General features: G+C 38.1%; 1 protein-coding gene across 5 annotated transcripts in view; it reads left to right on the top strand.

Moving 5' to 3' along the window:
* THSD7B (thrombospondin type 1 domain containing 7B) overlaps positions 1-18313 on the top strand; it is a 298549-nt gene that overhangs the window by 51182 nt on the left and 229054 nt on the right. For 4 of the 5 annotated variants that reach the window (XM_086898690.1, XM_086898691.1, XM_086898693.1 and 1 more), the window contains 2 exons: positions 2860-2953; positions 4946-5119. In XM_086898690.1, coding sequence (XP_086754816.1) covers positions 4981-5119 — 139 coding nt within the window. In that variant the 5' untranslated portion in view covers positions 2860-2953; positions 4946-4980. Of the gene's footprint in view, positions 1-2557; positions 2702-2859; positions 2954-4945; positions 5120-18313 lie in introns of those variants that run through there. The other variant, XM_086898694.1, reaches the window with a different exon arrangement.

The raw sequence follows: 18313 nt of genomic DNA on the forward strand, positions 1-18313 counted from the left end.
GACCTTAGGTAACTTTTTACACATGAAGTTTCTGATAGAGTTAGGAGTGGAGTGAGCTTTGGGTGCCTCTGCTTTAACCAGAAGACTGTTTCCCTCCAGATGTGTAAGGGGAAAAACGTGTAGGGTTTGTTTTAGGTATGGAAGTGCAAGGAAGTTTAGTGTAGCTATGTTCATCATTAAATTCAGACTTTATTAAATAAAAGACTGGGCACTTAGGTACTTGCATTTGAATGTCCTAGTTTCCTTATTCTATTTTGTTGAATTCCATGCCTGTAACACCAGCATTAGTGTTTTTTTGGAAATCTCTCCCTCAGGCATGGTCTGCAGTTCTTGTCTGTGGTGATCAGCCTTTGCTGCTACAAGTCGTTCTGCTGCTTTAGAACAGAACAGAATTAGCTTTTTGGATAACAGCTTTCTGAGCATGCAAGGCAGACTTTATCTGAGGATAAGGAGTATGATATAAACATCTAGATTATCTTGGAATATCACATGCAATGGGTTTGTGTGTAATAGGCAAACAGTTGCACAGTTACTGCTTACATTTGAATTAAGAAAATTTATTCATGATTAATGATGCTTATCTTTGTACTAGACATCTGCCAAATGATTTATAGCCACACATATCACCTGTAATGGCTCTTCTTTTTTGTTGTTGCTATTCAAAGTCTTTGGGATTATTCTAATTGCATCATGTGTTTTAAATGGAGAGAGTTACCCAGGTGTCCTTGTCAGCATTCTCATCTCATACCAAAAAGTAGGTCAGGTTTACCCATGATGGGAAAGGTCACAACTCTCATTGAAGTCAGGGGGAATTGAACTGATGTATGACAAGGCTGAAATCATGTCTCAGGTTTGGATCAGTTTAAATTCATCTTTTTCTAAATTCAATATTAAATACTTTGTAAATCCATGTTGGAGCAGATCCAGGCTGAGCTTGCCTAAACCCCAGAAATGGAGCAGAGGGACTGGAGAAAGCCCTTGTCCCATGGAAATCTGGAGGAAGAGCAACTGGTCCCTTCTTTAACAGGGCATTATGCGAGAGTAGAGAGTCAAATTTGGACCATCATTTTTTTAATTTTCAGTGTTGGATGATTTTGAGGACTCTTGGGCTAGCACAGTGCCTCTCACTTGGAAAAACCTGCCTTTGGCTGCTCAGTAGTGGCTGGAAAATGGGAAAAGTTTCCCAGAGGTTTTTTCCCCTTCCTGGCTAAGCAGGGATTAGACTGGAATTTGGCTGTTGGATATTCCATTGAGGTTGAAAATTAAATTAAATTTTGATCACTTCAGAAATAAGATACTTACCAGCTATATGCATGTTTACTTATTTCTAACATTTTGTCACTGGAATGTGATGCTTTCAGCAGAAATGCAGGTTTCCAAAATAAGTTAGCTTTTCAAACCTTTTAGTTTTATTCAGTCCTATCATTAAGAGAATTAGCAGTGGATTAGAAAATGCAAATGTGTTGTTAGGATCATTAGAAAACTTCCACGTGTCTTTTTCAAGACTGCCTGTATATTCCCATCATTACAGCTAATGCATGATATCCTTGTTTTTCTAAACAAGATTCCATACAAACCAAGCAAAATGACGAGGATGCTTGTGGCTAATCCTCCAAATATCAAAACAACACCTCATTATTTAATTTCATGAGAATTCATTGGTGCAAACTATTAACTGGCCAGGCCTGGATAATAAAGGATATTGACTAAACAGATAATTTTGGAAGAGCAAGATTTTTTCAGACTAAAGCACATACTTTGAACATATTTAGGAAATATGTTAATGTGAGGGTGGTGAGGCCCTGGCACAGGTTGCCCACAGAAGCTGTGGCTGTCCCATCCCTGGAAGTGTCCAAGGCCAGGTTGGATGGAGCTTGGTGCAGCCTGAGATAGTGGAAGGTGTCCTTGCCCATGGCAGGGAGTTGGAATGAGATAGCCTTTAAAGTGACTTCCAACCCATACCATTTTATGGTTTTATGATATTTATGCAATTCCATGAATTTAATGACTAGTCTCTATGAAATCAATTTTTTAAATATAAATTTCATTTTTTTCTCCTTTCTTGTCTGTGTTTGCCAGTTTACAGCTAGCCATGCTGACACATTTGGGAGTTGAGACATCATGTAACTAAATTTGATGTGAAGTGTTGGTGGCCTTCATAATGTAATTTATTCATATTTCTGTAGATAGCATATGTTGCCTGTGCAATAATTTTTTATCATATCAGAACAGAACAGCTACCATTCCAAACTGTGTTACACAAACCTAGATACACAGACAAATTTTCATTGTGCTTTGCTGGGGTGTAAATCAGTGGAATCTATTGAGCTCTGCTGGGGTGGAGGAGATTAGAATCAATGTCATGGTGTCTAATTTATTTCTGTTTTTTCTAACTTAATGTAATCTCTGTTCTTGCTCTGTGGGGAGCAGCAGGCAGTTATCTTTGTAGTCCTGCCCAAAGAATGAACACACGTGAAACCCCTTGTTTTGGGCAGGAGGCTGCTACTCCCAGGGACGTGCTGCTCTTTGCTGACCCATTGAATGCTGAGATGAAGGCAGTGCATTGAGAAAGCAGCTCATGAGCACTACTGGTGCTTCATTAAAAATCTCAGTGTCTTTATCAGCTGTTATCTGAGGTTTCCTTGGATTCTCCCATTTTTTATGGCATTTTCTGGCCCTGGAGAGCTGCCCTGCAAGTGTAGTGAGTGCTCTCTGTGCAGGGCTGTGCGTGAGGCTCCCCTCCAGTGCTGAAATCTGAGCACACAAATAATTTCTTTCCTGCTTTTGTGTTTTCATATGTGAAACATACAAAACTGGTGTTGGAGCCAGTGTCACTAATTCTTCTCCTTCCCTTGACAGAAAGCCGGTGACTCTGTTTTCCGACCATCGTAGATGGTGACTGCGATGCTGAAGGCACTGGGCGAGTCGCTCCTCCTCAGCTCTTCTGTGTGAGGTGAGCAGCCATACTGATGGGCAAAAAATGCTGGCTTGCAGGATTTCTGAGGGCCCTTCTTCCCCACACTTTACTGCTGCACTGGATTTCTCAGTGATGCTTAGCATTTCTGAGCTTGTGTGCTTCCTATGGAGCCACTTGTGGTCTGTGTTACATTGCCTGGCTGTTGGGACTTGGTGGGTTGCATTCTGAATTAAATGCGAATTCTGAACAAAATGAACCCAGAAGACATAAGCAAAGCATACATGTGGTCCCTTGCCCACGTTACTGCATTTGGTCAGGTTGATGGGTTTTTAGGTTATACATGAGATGCTGTTCATCTGAAATGCAAGAATGAACTAAACCAGATAACAGATATTGCATTGTATCTCCCACTGTAGTTAGTCAATATCTGATTAAATGTAATTGCATGAATTTATCATGATAGAAACTGTTTCAAAGTAATTTGAATACAGCCTGGAATTAAAAGCTCTACTGTATATTCAGTGTGTACAATTTCCAGATTTATCTTCAGCTTCTTATCAAGAATGATGCTGTGTATTATGTGCTATGACAATGTTGCTTTCATGAGGTTAGGAATGTAATAGAATTTTCTGGACTGAACTTCTAATAACTGATAATTTTAATGAAAATCACCAAGATTATGCCCGTGAAGACAAATCTTGAAGACAGGTGTTATCTCTTTCCTTATGCAAGTATGGATGTGACATTTTTACCTATAAAAGTAGGATTAATCACTAATAAGTAGAACTATGTGGAGAATTTAACCATGGTATAAATACAAAAAGCTGTTGCATCAGAAAAATTAATATGTAAATTTACATCAGAAACTTGTTTGATGTGGAAGTACCATGAATGTTTTTTGAGATTTCTAAATTGTTCTCACCTGGATATGGGTGAATCCAAAATATCTTGAAACTCATGTAAAATCTGCCTGAGTGTCTAGTTGGTCATCTTGTGGAATGAGAGACACAAAAATTGGAATTATTAGACTGAATTGGAATTTTTAAGATTTTATTTTGTTGTATGAATTTCTTAATCTATGCTGTTTGGAGGATTTTCTTTAGTATATAAACAATGGGGGTGTTTGCTGAAGCTGGTATTTAGGACTTGGTCTCCTGCTTTGTATGAAAGAGCCAGAGAAACATTCCTTCTTGCTTCCAACACCACTCAGTGATTATTTTAATGAATTGTGTGGTCTAAAACTGCTGCAGCAGCAGAGCTTGATCCACTCTTGCCTCATTCACAATGTGGCTGTGGTATTTGTCTGAAGTGTTGGGGACCTTAATTAACATCCCTTAGTCAGAGAGACCTCTCTGGAGTAACTGGTCTCTGACTTGGAGCTCAAAGATCCAAAGGGATTTGTTTGAGTGTCCCAAATTCCATAGAAAAGCCTGTGTAGGTCTGGTTTTCCTTTTCAAGCTGGTCCATCCTGTGCTGATAAACAACCCCCATTTTCCTGCTTATCCTGCTGCATTTCTGATGTTGCTCTTGTGTGTCCCATGTCTTACTCAGGATTTGGAGCTAAAACACTTCCAGACCTGCATCTTAAATGTAGGGTGTGGGGTCTGGATTTGGAGCTGAATTTTGTACATGGAATCCACTCTCACGTTGGTTTAGTCTGCCTGTGTCATGATAACATTCCTGCTTTAGCTAAAGAGAGGAAAGAAGGGACACACCACCCACTGCCACTGGATCCCTTGCCATTTATTGGCACTGGAAGATTTCTTCTTAAGAGCCTGCTAAAAGCATTTACAGTACTTTGTAGAATGGGACTGTATGTCCTCTGGGAGCTGGCCCTTCCTCTCTCTCTTCCCCTCCTCCTTTCCTCCCACTCCAAGTGAAACACCTGTAACAGACTTCTCCTCATCAAATCTGGCACACACTGGACTGGAAAATCCACAGCAGCCACCAGGTTACCCTTAGGCTGAGCCTTTGTGGTTTAAATATTTTAATAAACCTGCTCTTTTTGTTTTTTTTTGTTAATTCTAGGACCAAAGAATACAAGAGACTGAATTATCTGAATTATGCTTCTACAACAGAACTGGGTTTCTCCTCATTGGGCATGGCAGAGCCTGGGGAAGCCCTTCCTTTTGTTTGTTTTCTTAATGTTGCAAACAGCTGATCTGGAAGCCAGGAGAGGTCACCAGTTTGTCTGGAAAACAGGTAGGAAAAAGATATGTTAGCTTCTCTACTAGGTGTTTGCTGTATTAAAGGATGGCATGATTGTCCTTTCTCTGTTCTGTTTTAGTTCAATAATAAATTATTAAAGTCTGATAATGTCTTGTATTCTAATTTTTTTTTGAAACATAGAAGGGGTTAATCTGTGTTTGACATTAGTAATCTACATGTCTGTTGCAATTATGCACCCAGAGCATAATTCTGGATTCATTAATGCTTTTCATCTTAGAGTATTTTTACTGGATTATCATCCTAATGTTGCTTTCTTCGAAATATTTAATAATTTTCTTTTAATTTTTGTGTGCAAGGGGCACACCAGCATCTCTCAGGATGAACTCAGTCAGAAGTGCATGATCTTGGTTGATCTATTTATAATTCCATTGGCACATTTTGTGAATTATTTCTGTCCCTCAGTCAGGTTGGATAGACACAGAGGTTGAATGTGTGCAAGATGTGGAAACCTGTGAAGATGCTTTGTGAGCACCACGACTCTTGGTGGGCGGGTAGGAGCTGGGGTGGTACAACTGACAGAACCAAACATGGTGCATTAGATGCTTGTTTTGTAGCACAACACACAACAGCAGAGGATGTTCAATGAAATGGAAAGATTGGCAAATTTGGGAAATGTTTACTTAAAGTGCTTAATCAAAAATACCCAGCTGAACCAGGGGTTTCATCGCCCAGGATCCCTTTGAGGTTTGGCCTTTTGTGACTGAGCAAGAGAGCAATTAAATGTAATGAAAAAAATAATTTCCCTCTTTTTTTTTTTCTTTTTTTTTTTTTTTTTGAGAGGTTTTTTGGTATTTTGGTTATCTGTGTTTTAATTACATTTCTGTAGAATGTAATAGACTGAATTAGTGGAATAATGAAGTAATTTTTCTGGCAGAACTCCTGTCTTTCTGGTAGGGTCTACACAAACTTCCTGCTGGGATGCTGGTCTGAGGAGCTGGGGAGTAAAGTACAGCATGATACGAGATTTCTAAAGGTTTTTCTTTACACTGTCTAGCATGTGAAATGAGGAGGAAATAATCAATGACTCTCTTTCCTCCAATTCACTGTTATTTACATGATTTTTGAACAAGCTTTGTAAGGTAGAGTTGTTTTCTTAAGACAAATTAGAGCCTTCAGTGCTGTCTGTCTTCTCTTCAGTTCCAAAGCATGTTGTACAGTCAGTCTTTAGGGCTGTGCAGTGGAAATCATAAAATTTTAATTGACTTGGTGATTCCAGCTGAAAATAAAGAGCTTTCAATGCTTCAAAGGCATCTGGGGTAGATGTAATTAGAACTAAGAAAATTTGGTGCCCAGGTTTGTGTGGGCTCCATGCTCTGAAAGCCCCACAATGGGCTTGTTGTAAAGGTTCCTCTTCCAGATGCACAAGAAAATTGTCTGTTCTTGTGACTCCCACAGTGGATTAAAAATATCTGATCTCTTGAGAGTAACCTTAAAAACTTTAAATCCTAAGAGTATTTTGATGTACTTTCTCTGCTTATGGAGTGACATAAGGTAGAAAACAGCTTTGACTGAAATGTTTTCCAAATGAAAATACCTTGTGAGTTTCAGCTAAATGTATTGTCCTGATTGAGGAAAAAAGATTTTTTTCCAATATTTTTAAACGTTACCCCCCCTCCCTTTTTTTTTCCACCATTGAAATATTTTGTTACAAGTTAGATAAAAGTTACATCTAAGCCCCAAATGTTTAGTTGCAGGTTGAAAAATTGAAATAATATGGTCACCCAAATAATTTTGTTTTGCTGAGCATCTAAGTATAATTTGAGAAGCCCCTACTTCCTCTGAAGCTGAAGCATCAGCATTTCTAAATCCTGAATCTTGTGGTTTTGCAGCTGTCCTAAGAAATAAAACAATGGGCAGTAAATGGCAGTCTGCTGTCAGGGTGGCATATGTAGCTTGATTTTGGAAGCATTTTCATACCTTAACTGAAAAGGATTTTTAGGTGTAATTAATCACAAAGGTGTATCTTTCAGAAGATTAAAAGGAAGTGTTTTGGAAAGAGAGGGGTGGTGACTTAAATTGAATAGGTGGATCTAGAGAGGTAGAAGGGTTAACATAATGCTTGTGGCAAGGTATTAATAACAGAATAACTCTGGGATGTAGATCATGGAGATCTTGACCTGTTGAAACCTGTGGCTTGTATAATAATTGTAAAAAAATCATCCTATAGTTTGAGAATTTTTGTGCCCAATACAAAATAACAAAAAGTGAATAAAAGCACAGCACAGTGAACCTAAATTTAAGTAACTCTTAAAATAAAAGCTGAGCAGATCCATTCCAATAGAAAGAAAACCTGCAGCTGTTGGCCTTTTTCTTAATAAAACAATCTGATGAGAAATGAGCAATCCATAATGGGAAAGGGGATGATCTGTTCTGTTTTTAAATCTACAGTTGTCTGTTGTAAAAGTTACTTACCTGCTGTGGAGAAATTCAACTTCTTATTGAAATGTCATGCTTTATAATTAAATAAGATTATGCTACTGAAAGCTCTGACTTTATGAAAATGAATTTATATGTACTGAAATAAATTTTCCTAGCACACACAAATCCAGGGAGGCATCCTTGATATGGATGGGGCTGGGGGAAAGAAAAAAAAATCATATCATTGCTGCAGTTTATAATACATACTTTTTTTCAGCTAAATCCTTGACACTGTCTAATGAAGACTTGTACATTTTCGTGCTGGGCTTTTAGTGGTCTTGGTCTAGGGGAAAACAATGGTACTGAAATCACTGCAGCTACAAAAAACCTCAGGCTCTGTAATTCTAAAACATGAGAACTTGGCAGTGTGAGGTAATTTTATACATACCCTCCCCTCAGCTATTCAGAGGGCTATCACTTGCATGTTGCTTGTTTGTGGCCTGTCTTGAAACCATTTATTTTGAGCTTTTGGCTTCTAGAAATTATAAATTAATATGTATACCCTGTGTCTTCTGGTTTCCAGACATTTAGTGACCACTAAACATTAAAGCAATAATCATATCAGCTGAATTACTCAGCAACATAAAATAACTGAATCATTTTCTCACACTTGCTAAATTTAATTGGACCTAAATTCTTGTGAGTTAATAGTATTTAATGCAGTTGCCAATTAGTAAGTTGCATATTTCACCCTGTTAATTTTCTCCAACACTTCAGTAGTCCTAAGAGTTCCTGGAATTTCTGAAGTGACAGTATGTCTATGTTTTAGTGATGACCATTCAAGCTTTTGAAACTATGTATTGACACACACACATGAGCCCACAGCATCATTCTATTTTTTTATTATTATTTTTTTAAAATTTTTTTTAAATTTTTTTTTGGTGAAGCTTTAAAATGTAATTCCAAAACCAGAATTAAGTGTAAGATACGTGCAAATATTTTGGGTGCTTTAGGGGAAGGGGCTGATAATTAGGATTACGAAGTGCTGGAGTGTCTCTTTCCACATATTCTTTTTGTAGCTCATGGGCAGGTTTCTGTCTCCCCTTCACTGCTGGTGTCTTCAGCTCCTCCACAAACTACACCTCAGGCATGTGCTGTTTCCCCCAAAATACAAACAGAATGAAAGATATAAGGGACATAGCCCATAAAAGGCTCTCAGAGGTAAAGCAATAACATAGTTTTTTTTTTTTAATGAAGGAAATACTATAAAAACATTTTTGCTAGGATGAAAATGCCCTGATTTTTTAGAAAAACTGTTCTTTGGTCATGGTAAAAATGCTGTCTGTCATGGAAATAATCCTGTGTCTGCTATGGAAGGGAAGAAGGAGACTGTTAGAAACCAGATGTTGTGTCCCAGTGAGTTTTCCTTCTCTAGAAAAAATGAATCAGGATGTCTGTTTAGCCCAGCAGGGACATGTCCCTGATATGAATGGAAGAGCACTGAAAGTGAGGTATCAGACTGGGAAATGGGTTTGTAATGATTCTGATCACAGCAGAGAGATTTTTACCTGAGGAAGAAACCATTAAATGTCTGGAGTTTGTGGGCTTTTGGGAGCCAGGTGTGTGAGCTGTAAGTACTCCTGCCCGAGGTGAGCATATAAAAACTTTAATTTGGAGTTTCTACCTGTATCTGAAAGTCGTCCTTAAAATAGGGTTAGCAAATGGGTTTTGATCTTTAGTCATTCTTCAGAAACAATCCATAATGGGAAAGGGACGAAATGAACTTTTCAGAGAACAACTTCTAATGTGGAGGAACCTTTGAACCACTTGTGAGTGTGGGAGAGCCAGCCCTGACTATGATGAAAAACGTCTTTTGTTCTCTGTTCTCAGATAATACTGCCATAAAATGCCCTTTCTCAAGATTGTAATTTCAGGAAGGTCAAGTGCTGGTTTGGAAATGCCTTTGACCTTATGTCTTAAAAGACAAGCTTTTACCTACGTACACCAAATGTTAAAAGGAGTCCAGGTCTTCAAAGGACAGCGGAGCTCAAACCTGCTGACAGGAGATTCAAAAATAGCTCTGCAACAAGTGAAGTTTTTTCTAAAAGCTCGACAAAATGGAGAGTGATTATCTGTCCTAAATGAAGTGGTTTCTTTATTTGATAGGATAGCAGCTCATGAATGAAGCACAAATGGCTTTTTAGTCATCTTTGTGTGGTGTCTGGAAGGTTTATGATGTATGTGACTGATGCTTCCAAGCTTCTCATTGTGTGGTAAACATTCGAATTGTGGATTGTTCTTATGATGCCTTGGTGGAGTTTTAGATGCTGAAACTTTCAAGTGGAAATTTAGCCTTGATTTAATCTAACTTTGTATGATTCAAAGGATCTTCACTATGCTAAGAGGTTGTAACAGAAGTGATGCTCCTGGGTTATAGATTGCAGTCTTGTAGTATTGACAGCAGAAGCAATTAGTAGTTTTAAAAAAACCTGTTAAGTTCTGTTCTCAAAATAACCAGGACACTGCCATAAACCTGATAATGAGAACTTGTTCTTAAATGATAAATCTTCTTATTTTTACCTTTAACTTTATTTATGGTCAGTTTATGTTCCTGAGCCAGGCTACTCTTTAATTTAAGTAATTCTTCTTTTGGTCATTGCTGCTAATGCATTTATGAATTGAAGATACCAAGCTTCTGGACTCCTGTGAGTAAACTTAGAACTGGTTGGTCAAATGAAATCTTTTCTTAGTGCTGCTCCTCAGAATTATATAAAATCTCAATTAAGATTCCACCTACTGATATTTTGCTGTATTTAATTGGAATTAGAAATGTCTGGCTTAAAATATCTCAGAATAATTTTTGAAAAAATATTTTGTAATGAACAGTTTCAATTGGAGCAGTGTAGTTGTTTTTAATGTGTTGGCATAATTTCATTATGTAGCCATTAAAAGAGTGATTTGAATAAGAAAATAGTACTTCAGTTCTAAATTTGTCTAAAATAATTACTTACAAATAATATTTTATGAGACAGTATAAATTATGCCTCTATTTCTACAAAACATTTAAAAAAAACCAATAACATTTGAAGATTCAAAGGAAGTTGTTTTGCAAAATTTCATTAGGAGCAAAATTTAATATGCTGGTTGATATTAGTCACTGATATTTGAGAAGCTGTAAGGGTAGTGTCAAAGCTAATCTCACATTTCCTCAGACAGAAGTGCAGCTGTTTCAGATTGATAAATATTTGGTTTTCTTTCTTCTTTGTTCCTTACCATTTCCTATCCACATTTCCACCCTTCTGTTCCATGAATCTCAAAGTTCTATTACATGTGGTTCTGCTGCTCCACTTCAACCATCTTATTCCACTTCTGACTTTGGTATCATCATCTGGTCTTATTTTCTCAACAGCTGAATCCAGCTTGTCTTGGAACTGTGGACATGCATCTGTTGCCTTAATTTCTAACCCTTTGCAGGGGTTGGTCAGTTCATGTTTAGGTGGGTGAGACATTTCAAAGTTGGGGGAGACCTTATGTCCTCAGGCAGGAAATTCTGCAGAGTGGGGCAGAGAACAAGACAAATGTACACCAGAAGAGTTCCATTAAAGCTGGAGAAGCTTTCTTATGCTGGAACATCATTTTCCAGCCTGGTCTTTCCTCCAGGTGCTTGAGGTCTGCTGCTGGGTTGGACAAATGCCACAGCAGCCCATGGCACACCCAGCTAGGTCCTGTCCTTATCCCACCGGGCTGAAAGCTCCGTGTATGGGACATGGCTGAAGGACCTGTGGCACAGGGAGTGCCAGCCAGCATCAGAGATGTTGGAATAGCTTCTGGAGGAGTTTGGGATGCTGGTTAGAGATACAGACATACTTAATCTGGTGCTGTTTTTCCTTGTCTGTGAAACTTGGCTTGTTTATTAGCTCTGGTTTCCTGTGGGGAACTGTAGAAAGCAGAGGGAGGTTCTTGGTGGCACTGCTTAAAGAAGAAATCCTTGGCTTATTTTATTTTCTTAGAAAAGCACTCCAGCAAGCAGTACAGGCAGCACAGAGTACCAGTCCAATTAAAAAGGCAAGCAGAGGAGGAACTGAAATAACTCTGAAATAAATGCTGAAGTTAACACTTGGTGTGCTTGGAGTACGAGTTCCTTGGCAGAGGCGAGTGCTGAGGCTGGCTGTGGGCTGGCTGCCTTCAGGAGGGAGCTTTTGCAGCATGTGCCCCTTCTTTCTGTTATTGTTTGGCTTGCAAAACTATTTCAGCAGTTCTTTTACAGTCAGACTGCCTGCTTTACCAAACATCTTTGTCAACCAGCATCAGATGTTCAGTAGGTGGTGGTTTAAACTAGATTACACAGGAGATTCACACTAATCTTTTAATGTCCCTCTTCTCTTCTTGAGAATAATAGTTTTTGAGAATAAGGTGCTTTTTTTCTGTTTTTTGTTGGTATTGGGAAAAGTATGTTAGGCTTCTTATGCTTTTCTTTCCTCAATAGTTACTATGGGAACAGAGCTGGGGGTCACAGGGGAAAATCTGCAAAAGTGGTTTCTTTTAAATTGTTCATTTTAAAAAATAAAAAGATAGCTTATTATTGGAATTGTGGTACTTTCATTCAACTTTGTTGGATTGTATTTTTGTACATATTTCAGTCACAAAAGAAGCACAGTGAGTGGCAAGAAAAACAGATGGGGATGTTTTTGTAGTTTTTCCTTGGGGTTAATATTTTTTTAATTGAATGCAGCTGTTGGAAAGATTTCTGTTGTTATGTATAGGCGGAGCATTAAAAATGGATGATCACATTTTCAGCCTGTTTTAGTGGAGTACGAGATTTAATTATTCTGCTGCCCTTGTTCAGAACCCTGCAGGTTTTTTTTAAATAAGTATATTTATTTTTAAATAAGTATATCTTAAGGGTTTTACTTCTCCACTTAGTTGAATGATTTCAGTATATAAGGGTAATCACTTCCTTATTCAGCTCTTGTGTAGAGCACAGTTGTGGTGAAAATAACACAAAATTATATTAGAAATCCCTAAAATACATGTTGTTGTTCTCAGCATGCAAGTTATGCTGCTCACTCTTTCTAGGGACTCTTCATGAGATTTGGGAAGTCTGCCCTCTGATACCTTTATTCCCTAGATTTTTTTTTCTTCTGCTGTTTTTGAGAATAGTCTTGTCATCATAATTTTGTTATTTTTTCTTTTCTTTCCAAAAAGAAAAAAAAAATTCTTTGTATACTTTCTTAGTTTCAGGAAATTTGAATGGCAGAAGCTGGGAACACGAAATAGAGAAGTTAGAAGGGATATTTCATGGTAATCCAGGCTATTTCCATAGTCTTGACACTTTAATTCAATCACCCTCAGCTAGTGGATAGATGTGGTGAAATCACCACTTAATAGAGGAGTTTTGAGCTTCAGTTTGCCTTGGCTGAGACCAGTCCAAGTGCAGGGTGTGATTCCAGAGGCACTGCCTGGTCCTTGCTCTTGCTGACACTGGTCTCTCCCTCTTTGCAGAATTCTGCAGTTCCTTCCTGCAGAGACTTTGAAAGCTCATGGTTGAATGTGTCTCCGTGTAATACTTGTGTGTAACAGTGATTTAGGATTATAGAGCTAAGTTTGGAAAAGCATGTTAAACCCTCATTATAATGGTTCTAAATACATTGGTTCTGTATGCTGGGGGTGAGTTGTAGACAGCTGTTGAAGCAGATCCAGCTTTAGCGTGGCATGTCCTGTAAGGCCAGCCATGAAAAATCACTTTTCAAATGAGAACTTAATAAAAACTTTCCTGCTCTGAACGCTAAGCCCTGCTCCCCGTGCGATTAGTGGTTTCATTTCTTTCCCAGCAGTTGGGTAATGATTATGGCTCCAGATGCTGCAGGAGTGATAAAGAGAGTGATTAATTTCACTTGAAAGGGCATATGTTCAAAGAGAAGCCAGCCCAGCGCCTCCGACGCGGAGCCCGCACTGCTGAGTGTGTGCGCCATGGTACCCAGCTGATCCCGGGGATAGGACCAGGCAACCTCCCTGAGTTACCTTAAGCAGTAATTTGCTGCTTGCTTGTTGTATTATTTTCCCAGGATCTGTTTAAAAGCTCTTCATGGCTCTGTATAGCAGTGCTGTCAGATTTTCAGCTTTGAGGAGGGGCTGATGTCACCAGCACAACCCAAGGAACTGCGAGTGAGCTCGGGGTTGTGTTTACACCCTGTACAGAATTAAGTGGTAATAAGGGGTTCATGTTCCCTGGCTTAGTCAACAGCAGCTTTAAAAGTGTTCCTACGCTTCATTTGCAAGAATAGTTCACGCTGTATGACTCTGAAAAATTCTGACATTTAAAGCATTATGTTTTCAATTTGCTTAACAATTAAATGTGCAAGGTAGGTACTTCTTTAAGTCTTTATCAGGACTTTATTGACCCACTGAATAAGTCAACAGAAATATGAGCCATGAGTGGGCATACCACCCATGTGGTTAAATCCAGGGGATATCTGGTGTTTATTGTGTTACCAACTGAAATTTTTCACTGTTTGGTGTCTTTTGGGGTTTATTCTGTCACCCCTGAGATCCAAAGACCTTAAAATTTCAATAGTGTAATAATATCCACCTACATATGAGGCATGTTTTACTTCTCTATATGGTGACATTTATAATCAACTTTCACAGGTTTGGAGCTGCTGAAGGAAAAACTTCAGTACTTGTGACATCTTGAATATCTTCTGACCCATTAGTTACATTTATATCACCCATCTGCTTCTTAGAAACATGAGCATTTTTCTTCTATCTATTGAAGAACTTCACAGTGGAAACACTGGATAGAGAAGAAAATATTTAATTTTCTGTGCATTCAATAAATTTAGATGTGTATTAGCTGCAGAGCTTTGAAGCAGCTGTCTGGATGGGGTACAGAATTAGAGTTTTTACAGACAAGGATTAAAAGGAGGCTTTAGTGATTAAACACCAGAAATTTTCTGGAAGTTATTTTATTAACTGTAGTGCTCATAAGGCAGCACTCATGTTTTTATTGTCATTCCCTTAATATTCTTGGTTGCATTAATAAAATAATGCTGTATCCAAGGAGAGTGAAAACGAATTTCATTAAATTATTTGCAGCTCTGTGTGTAAAATGCATATGGTGTATCACTAGAACAACTTACCAAAACTTTAGTGTTTTCATTTAAACTAATTCAGTGCATCTGTTTTTCAATTTGCATTAAATATTTCATAAATGCTGTGTGGCTGTATCTTGATTTAAAACGTTGTTAGTGTGAAATTTGTGATTCTGCAGGTTGGAAGTTGTGTCTGCTTTTAACAGGAGGCTCTCGGATTCATTTTGAAGTTGTAGGAATCTTGTGATGAGGGTTTATCCAAACTTTTAACTGTTATTGATCCCCCTTTTCTCTTAAGGAAATATCAATGCTCTATCTCCTGCATTCCTCTGCAAAATGCCAAGATGGTCTTGCTTTCAGGATTGTCCCCAAACAATTTCAAACATGAGAAAGTCTGCAAAACAACCTTCCCAAAACCCCAAGTACATCCGTGCACAGCACTGGGAAAATTATCCATGTGTCTGAGTGTTAAATGTGTTGCTTAGATGTCAGTGCCTGTGTGTGTGTGTTCATGCATTCATTTTTGTCTGTGTTTTATGTCACCTGTGTATAATTGCAGTGTTGCCATCCAGCCAAGGGCACTGGCGTGGTGGCAGAAATAGAAACAGAGCTGCAATGTTTTCAAAAGACTGGGGACAGATCAAGTGGGAGACGGGGAAGTCGGAGTAAATGATGACAGTAATGTTATTGTGCCCTAAGGGTCTTGCAAAGTACAGTACTTAAAACCCAATTTTTTGCTTTGTAGATAAGTGAGCGTGTCTCGGTTAAATCAATATACGTGTGCAGTAGATGATAAAACTTGGTATTACATACCTCCTTTGATATTTTTTATACTTACTGCTTTAAAGGTAACATTGTATTTATGTTCAGAACACTCCACAGTACTTTATGCCTTTTGTTATGAGCTTTCGAAGGTGTTGTTTGGTTTAGTAATGGGAGCTCAGGCAGCCCAAAATTATCACTCTCATGTTGGGTATTTACTGATAGTTAATTGACTGCTGACCTTTGCCAGGACTCTCTTCAAAGAGCAGGGAGTGATACCAGGGGATAGTAAATCAAAGAAATTGAAAAGCAGGTGAGAAAATGTAATTCTATGCAGTTACATTCAAATTTTGAAGCTGTTTTTTTTAGATAAAAACAAAGGTTAAAATCAAACAACTCCTAACCCCCAATGCTTTTCCCATAGATGTATATTTCAATGTGCTCCAGTATAAAAAAGAAAGTTTTACTTACTCTTCTTCTTCTTCTTCACTGTGATTCACTCGTCCTTGATTGATTTTTTTTTTTTTAATGGACGAACCAGCTTTCAAAGTCTTCAGAATGATTTAATTATTACAGCACACAGGGCCCCAAATCAGATTTAAGTTTTTTTTGGATATAGTTTATGGAATACACCAGCGAACAGATGCAGAGGATGGAAAGCTGCTGGTACTCAAATCAACTAGATGATTCTGCAGGCAGAAGATTCCCCGTAGACCTTAACTGAAAGGTCAGGAGGCAACCTTAGTATGTGCCATTTAATCCAGTGTCCTTGGGATAAATGTATTGTAACTGTGTCTGTGGTGTATCAGGAGCTAAAGAACTGGTAAAACTCGCAGTGTTCTGACTATATTGCCAAATCAAGCTATGCTGCATTCAATAAAGCAATTACATAAAAAGCATTATAGTCAACTCCAATTCCAATACCAGCAGCATGATCAATCATTTTCAATCCAAGGGATGGTCTAATCGCTTTTTGTTGCTGCTTTGAAAGGTTACATTACTCAGTTATCTTGCAGCTGAGCAACCTTTTCATGTTTGCTTCATGTAGGATTTTATAAATGTTCTTTCTTTTACTCAGTGTTTTGGTATGGCCTGTTTATTGAGAGTTAAAAAATTTCCCATATCTTTCCTTATCCCAATAACTTTTTGCAGTTCTTAAACCTATTTGGAATAGAAGACCTAATTGTCATGATCAACAAACGTGTTTTTTTTAATCTGTTTATCTTGATGAAATCCCCTTTTTGCTCCTGGTGCTGGTGTTGCTACATCTCTTTCAGTGGAATAAGCATCCTGCATAAGTAATCTCATCTAGCTTCATCCTGCACTTGTTCTGTGCAGTTCCAGGACTCTTCCCTTGGCACAATCCAGCCTGGGAGTCTGACAGGCTCAGTTTGTTGTTCAGTGTCATTCCTGTGGCCAGCAGTGCTTTCTCTCCCCCTCCTCTGCTTTGCTCCCGGCTGTGTGGGCAGCACGCTGCAAGCTCTGTTATAGATGTCTGCTGGTGAGTATTAATTGATACTGCCTAGGAAACACTATTGAATTCCTTCCTTAATCAGGTAATTTGGGAAGTAGTTAAGGACAATTCTGTTATCATCATTAGGACAGTACTAGTGAGTTGATGCTTCAGTGCAGACAGACATGAGAGAATGGAGAAAAGATTTCCATCAGGCTTTCCTTTTGCTTCACTTCTCAAAGATAACAGGTGTTGGACTGATAAAGTGACAGATGATTCAACTTCTTATATTTTTAAAAAAAGTTTTATAGATCCTGATTTCTTTATTTTTTTTTCCCCCCAGAAACCTGGATACTTTGTGAAAGATCCTTATTTTCAGGTTTTGTGGAACCAATTCTAGCCAATATTTTACTTGTGGATAGTGCCATTTAGGTAATTTAAATCACAATGCAAAAGATTAACTTCTAAGCAAAAGGATACCTCCTTTGCTTAAAGACAGATCTAAGTAATAGTTGCTTGAATTACTGGATGCTGCTTGTTGGCCCATAAATTTGTTCCCTCCCTAGACCTGTAAAATGAATGTATTTTGCATGAATGAGAACTACAAGGTCTGTAGCATTTGAGTTGTTTTGTTTTTTTTTCCCATGTAAATAGCAATTGAAGCAGCTGGAAAATTTTAGCTTAATAAATTATCAGAGATTTGTTCCTTTTTATGTCTGTGGTATTGGCAAAGCTGTCTTGTCTGTTAATGTATTGCTGATGGATTTTTCATTTATTTATTCACTAAATCCTAGCAGTTTCTTTATGCCCAACTCAAATACACATTTTAGTGCCAGAAACTGTCCTGTTATCCTATGGACACACACGTGTGTTCTATTCTCCTTATCTTTGAGTAGCTGTTAACATGTGGAAGATCCATACATCTGAATGAATGTCTGTTGTTTTTTTATCTTTACTCTTTATCAGAACAAATTTATTCAGCCTGACTTCTATATGCTTTGTGCCCTGACAGCTACATGGAGGTGCCATAGGATGTCACAGGAATCTGCTGATTGTTAATGTCATGCATCATTCTGGATTTTTATTTTTTTTATTTTTTTTTGTTCTTGTTAAACTAGGCTGGTAAATACCATATGTAAAATTTTATAGCTTTTTCATAAAACCCTTCTAGTCTCTTTCTGGAGACTCTGTTGATAAACTTTCCCTTAAGCATACATACAAATTAAATGTGAGAACCTGCGGCTAAAAGAAGTTGCTCCAAGGCAATGATTCACAAGGATGAAAAATCAATAAAAGTTTCATTAAGAAAAGGGAAGAAAGTTTAGACAGGCTCTTTGTTTTGCTTTCCTGTGGGAAGTAGAGGGAGAAACCATTTTATTCAGCTCTATTCTTAGAAATAGGGATCATAATGTGTATGGGGGTATTTTTTGAGTGTGCTGCAAGTGGAATTATCTTCTGGAGAAGCTGCCTTGGCTGGTGACATGGAACCTGTTCAGGTGGGTG

This window comes from Cyanistes caeruleus, chromosome 7 (assembly GCF_971803275.1).
Source record: "Cyanistes caeruleus chromosome 7, bCyaCae1.hap1.1, whole genome shotgun sequence".
Classification (NCBI taxonomy): Eukaryota; Metazoa; Chordata; class Aves; order Passeriformes; family Paridae; genus Cyanistes; species Cyanistes caeruleus.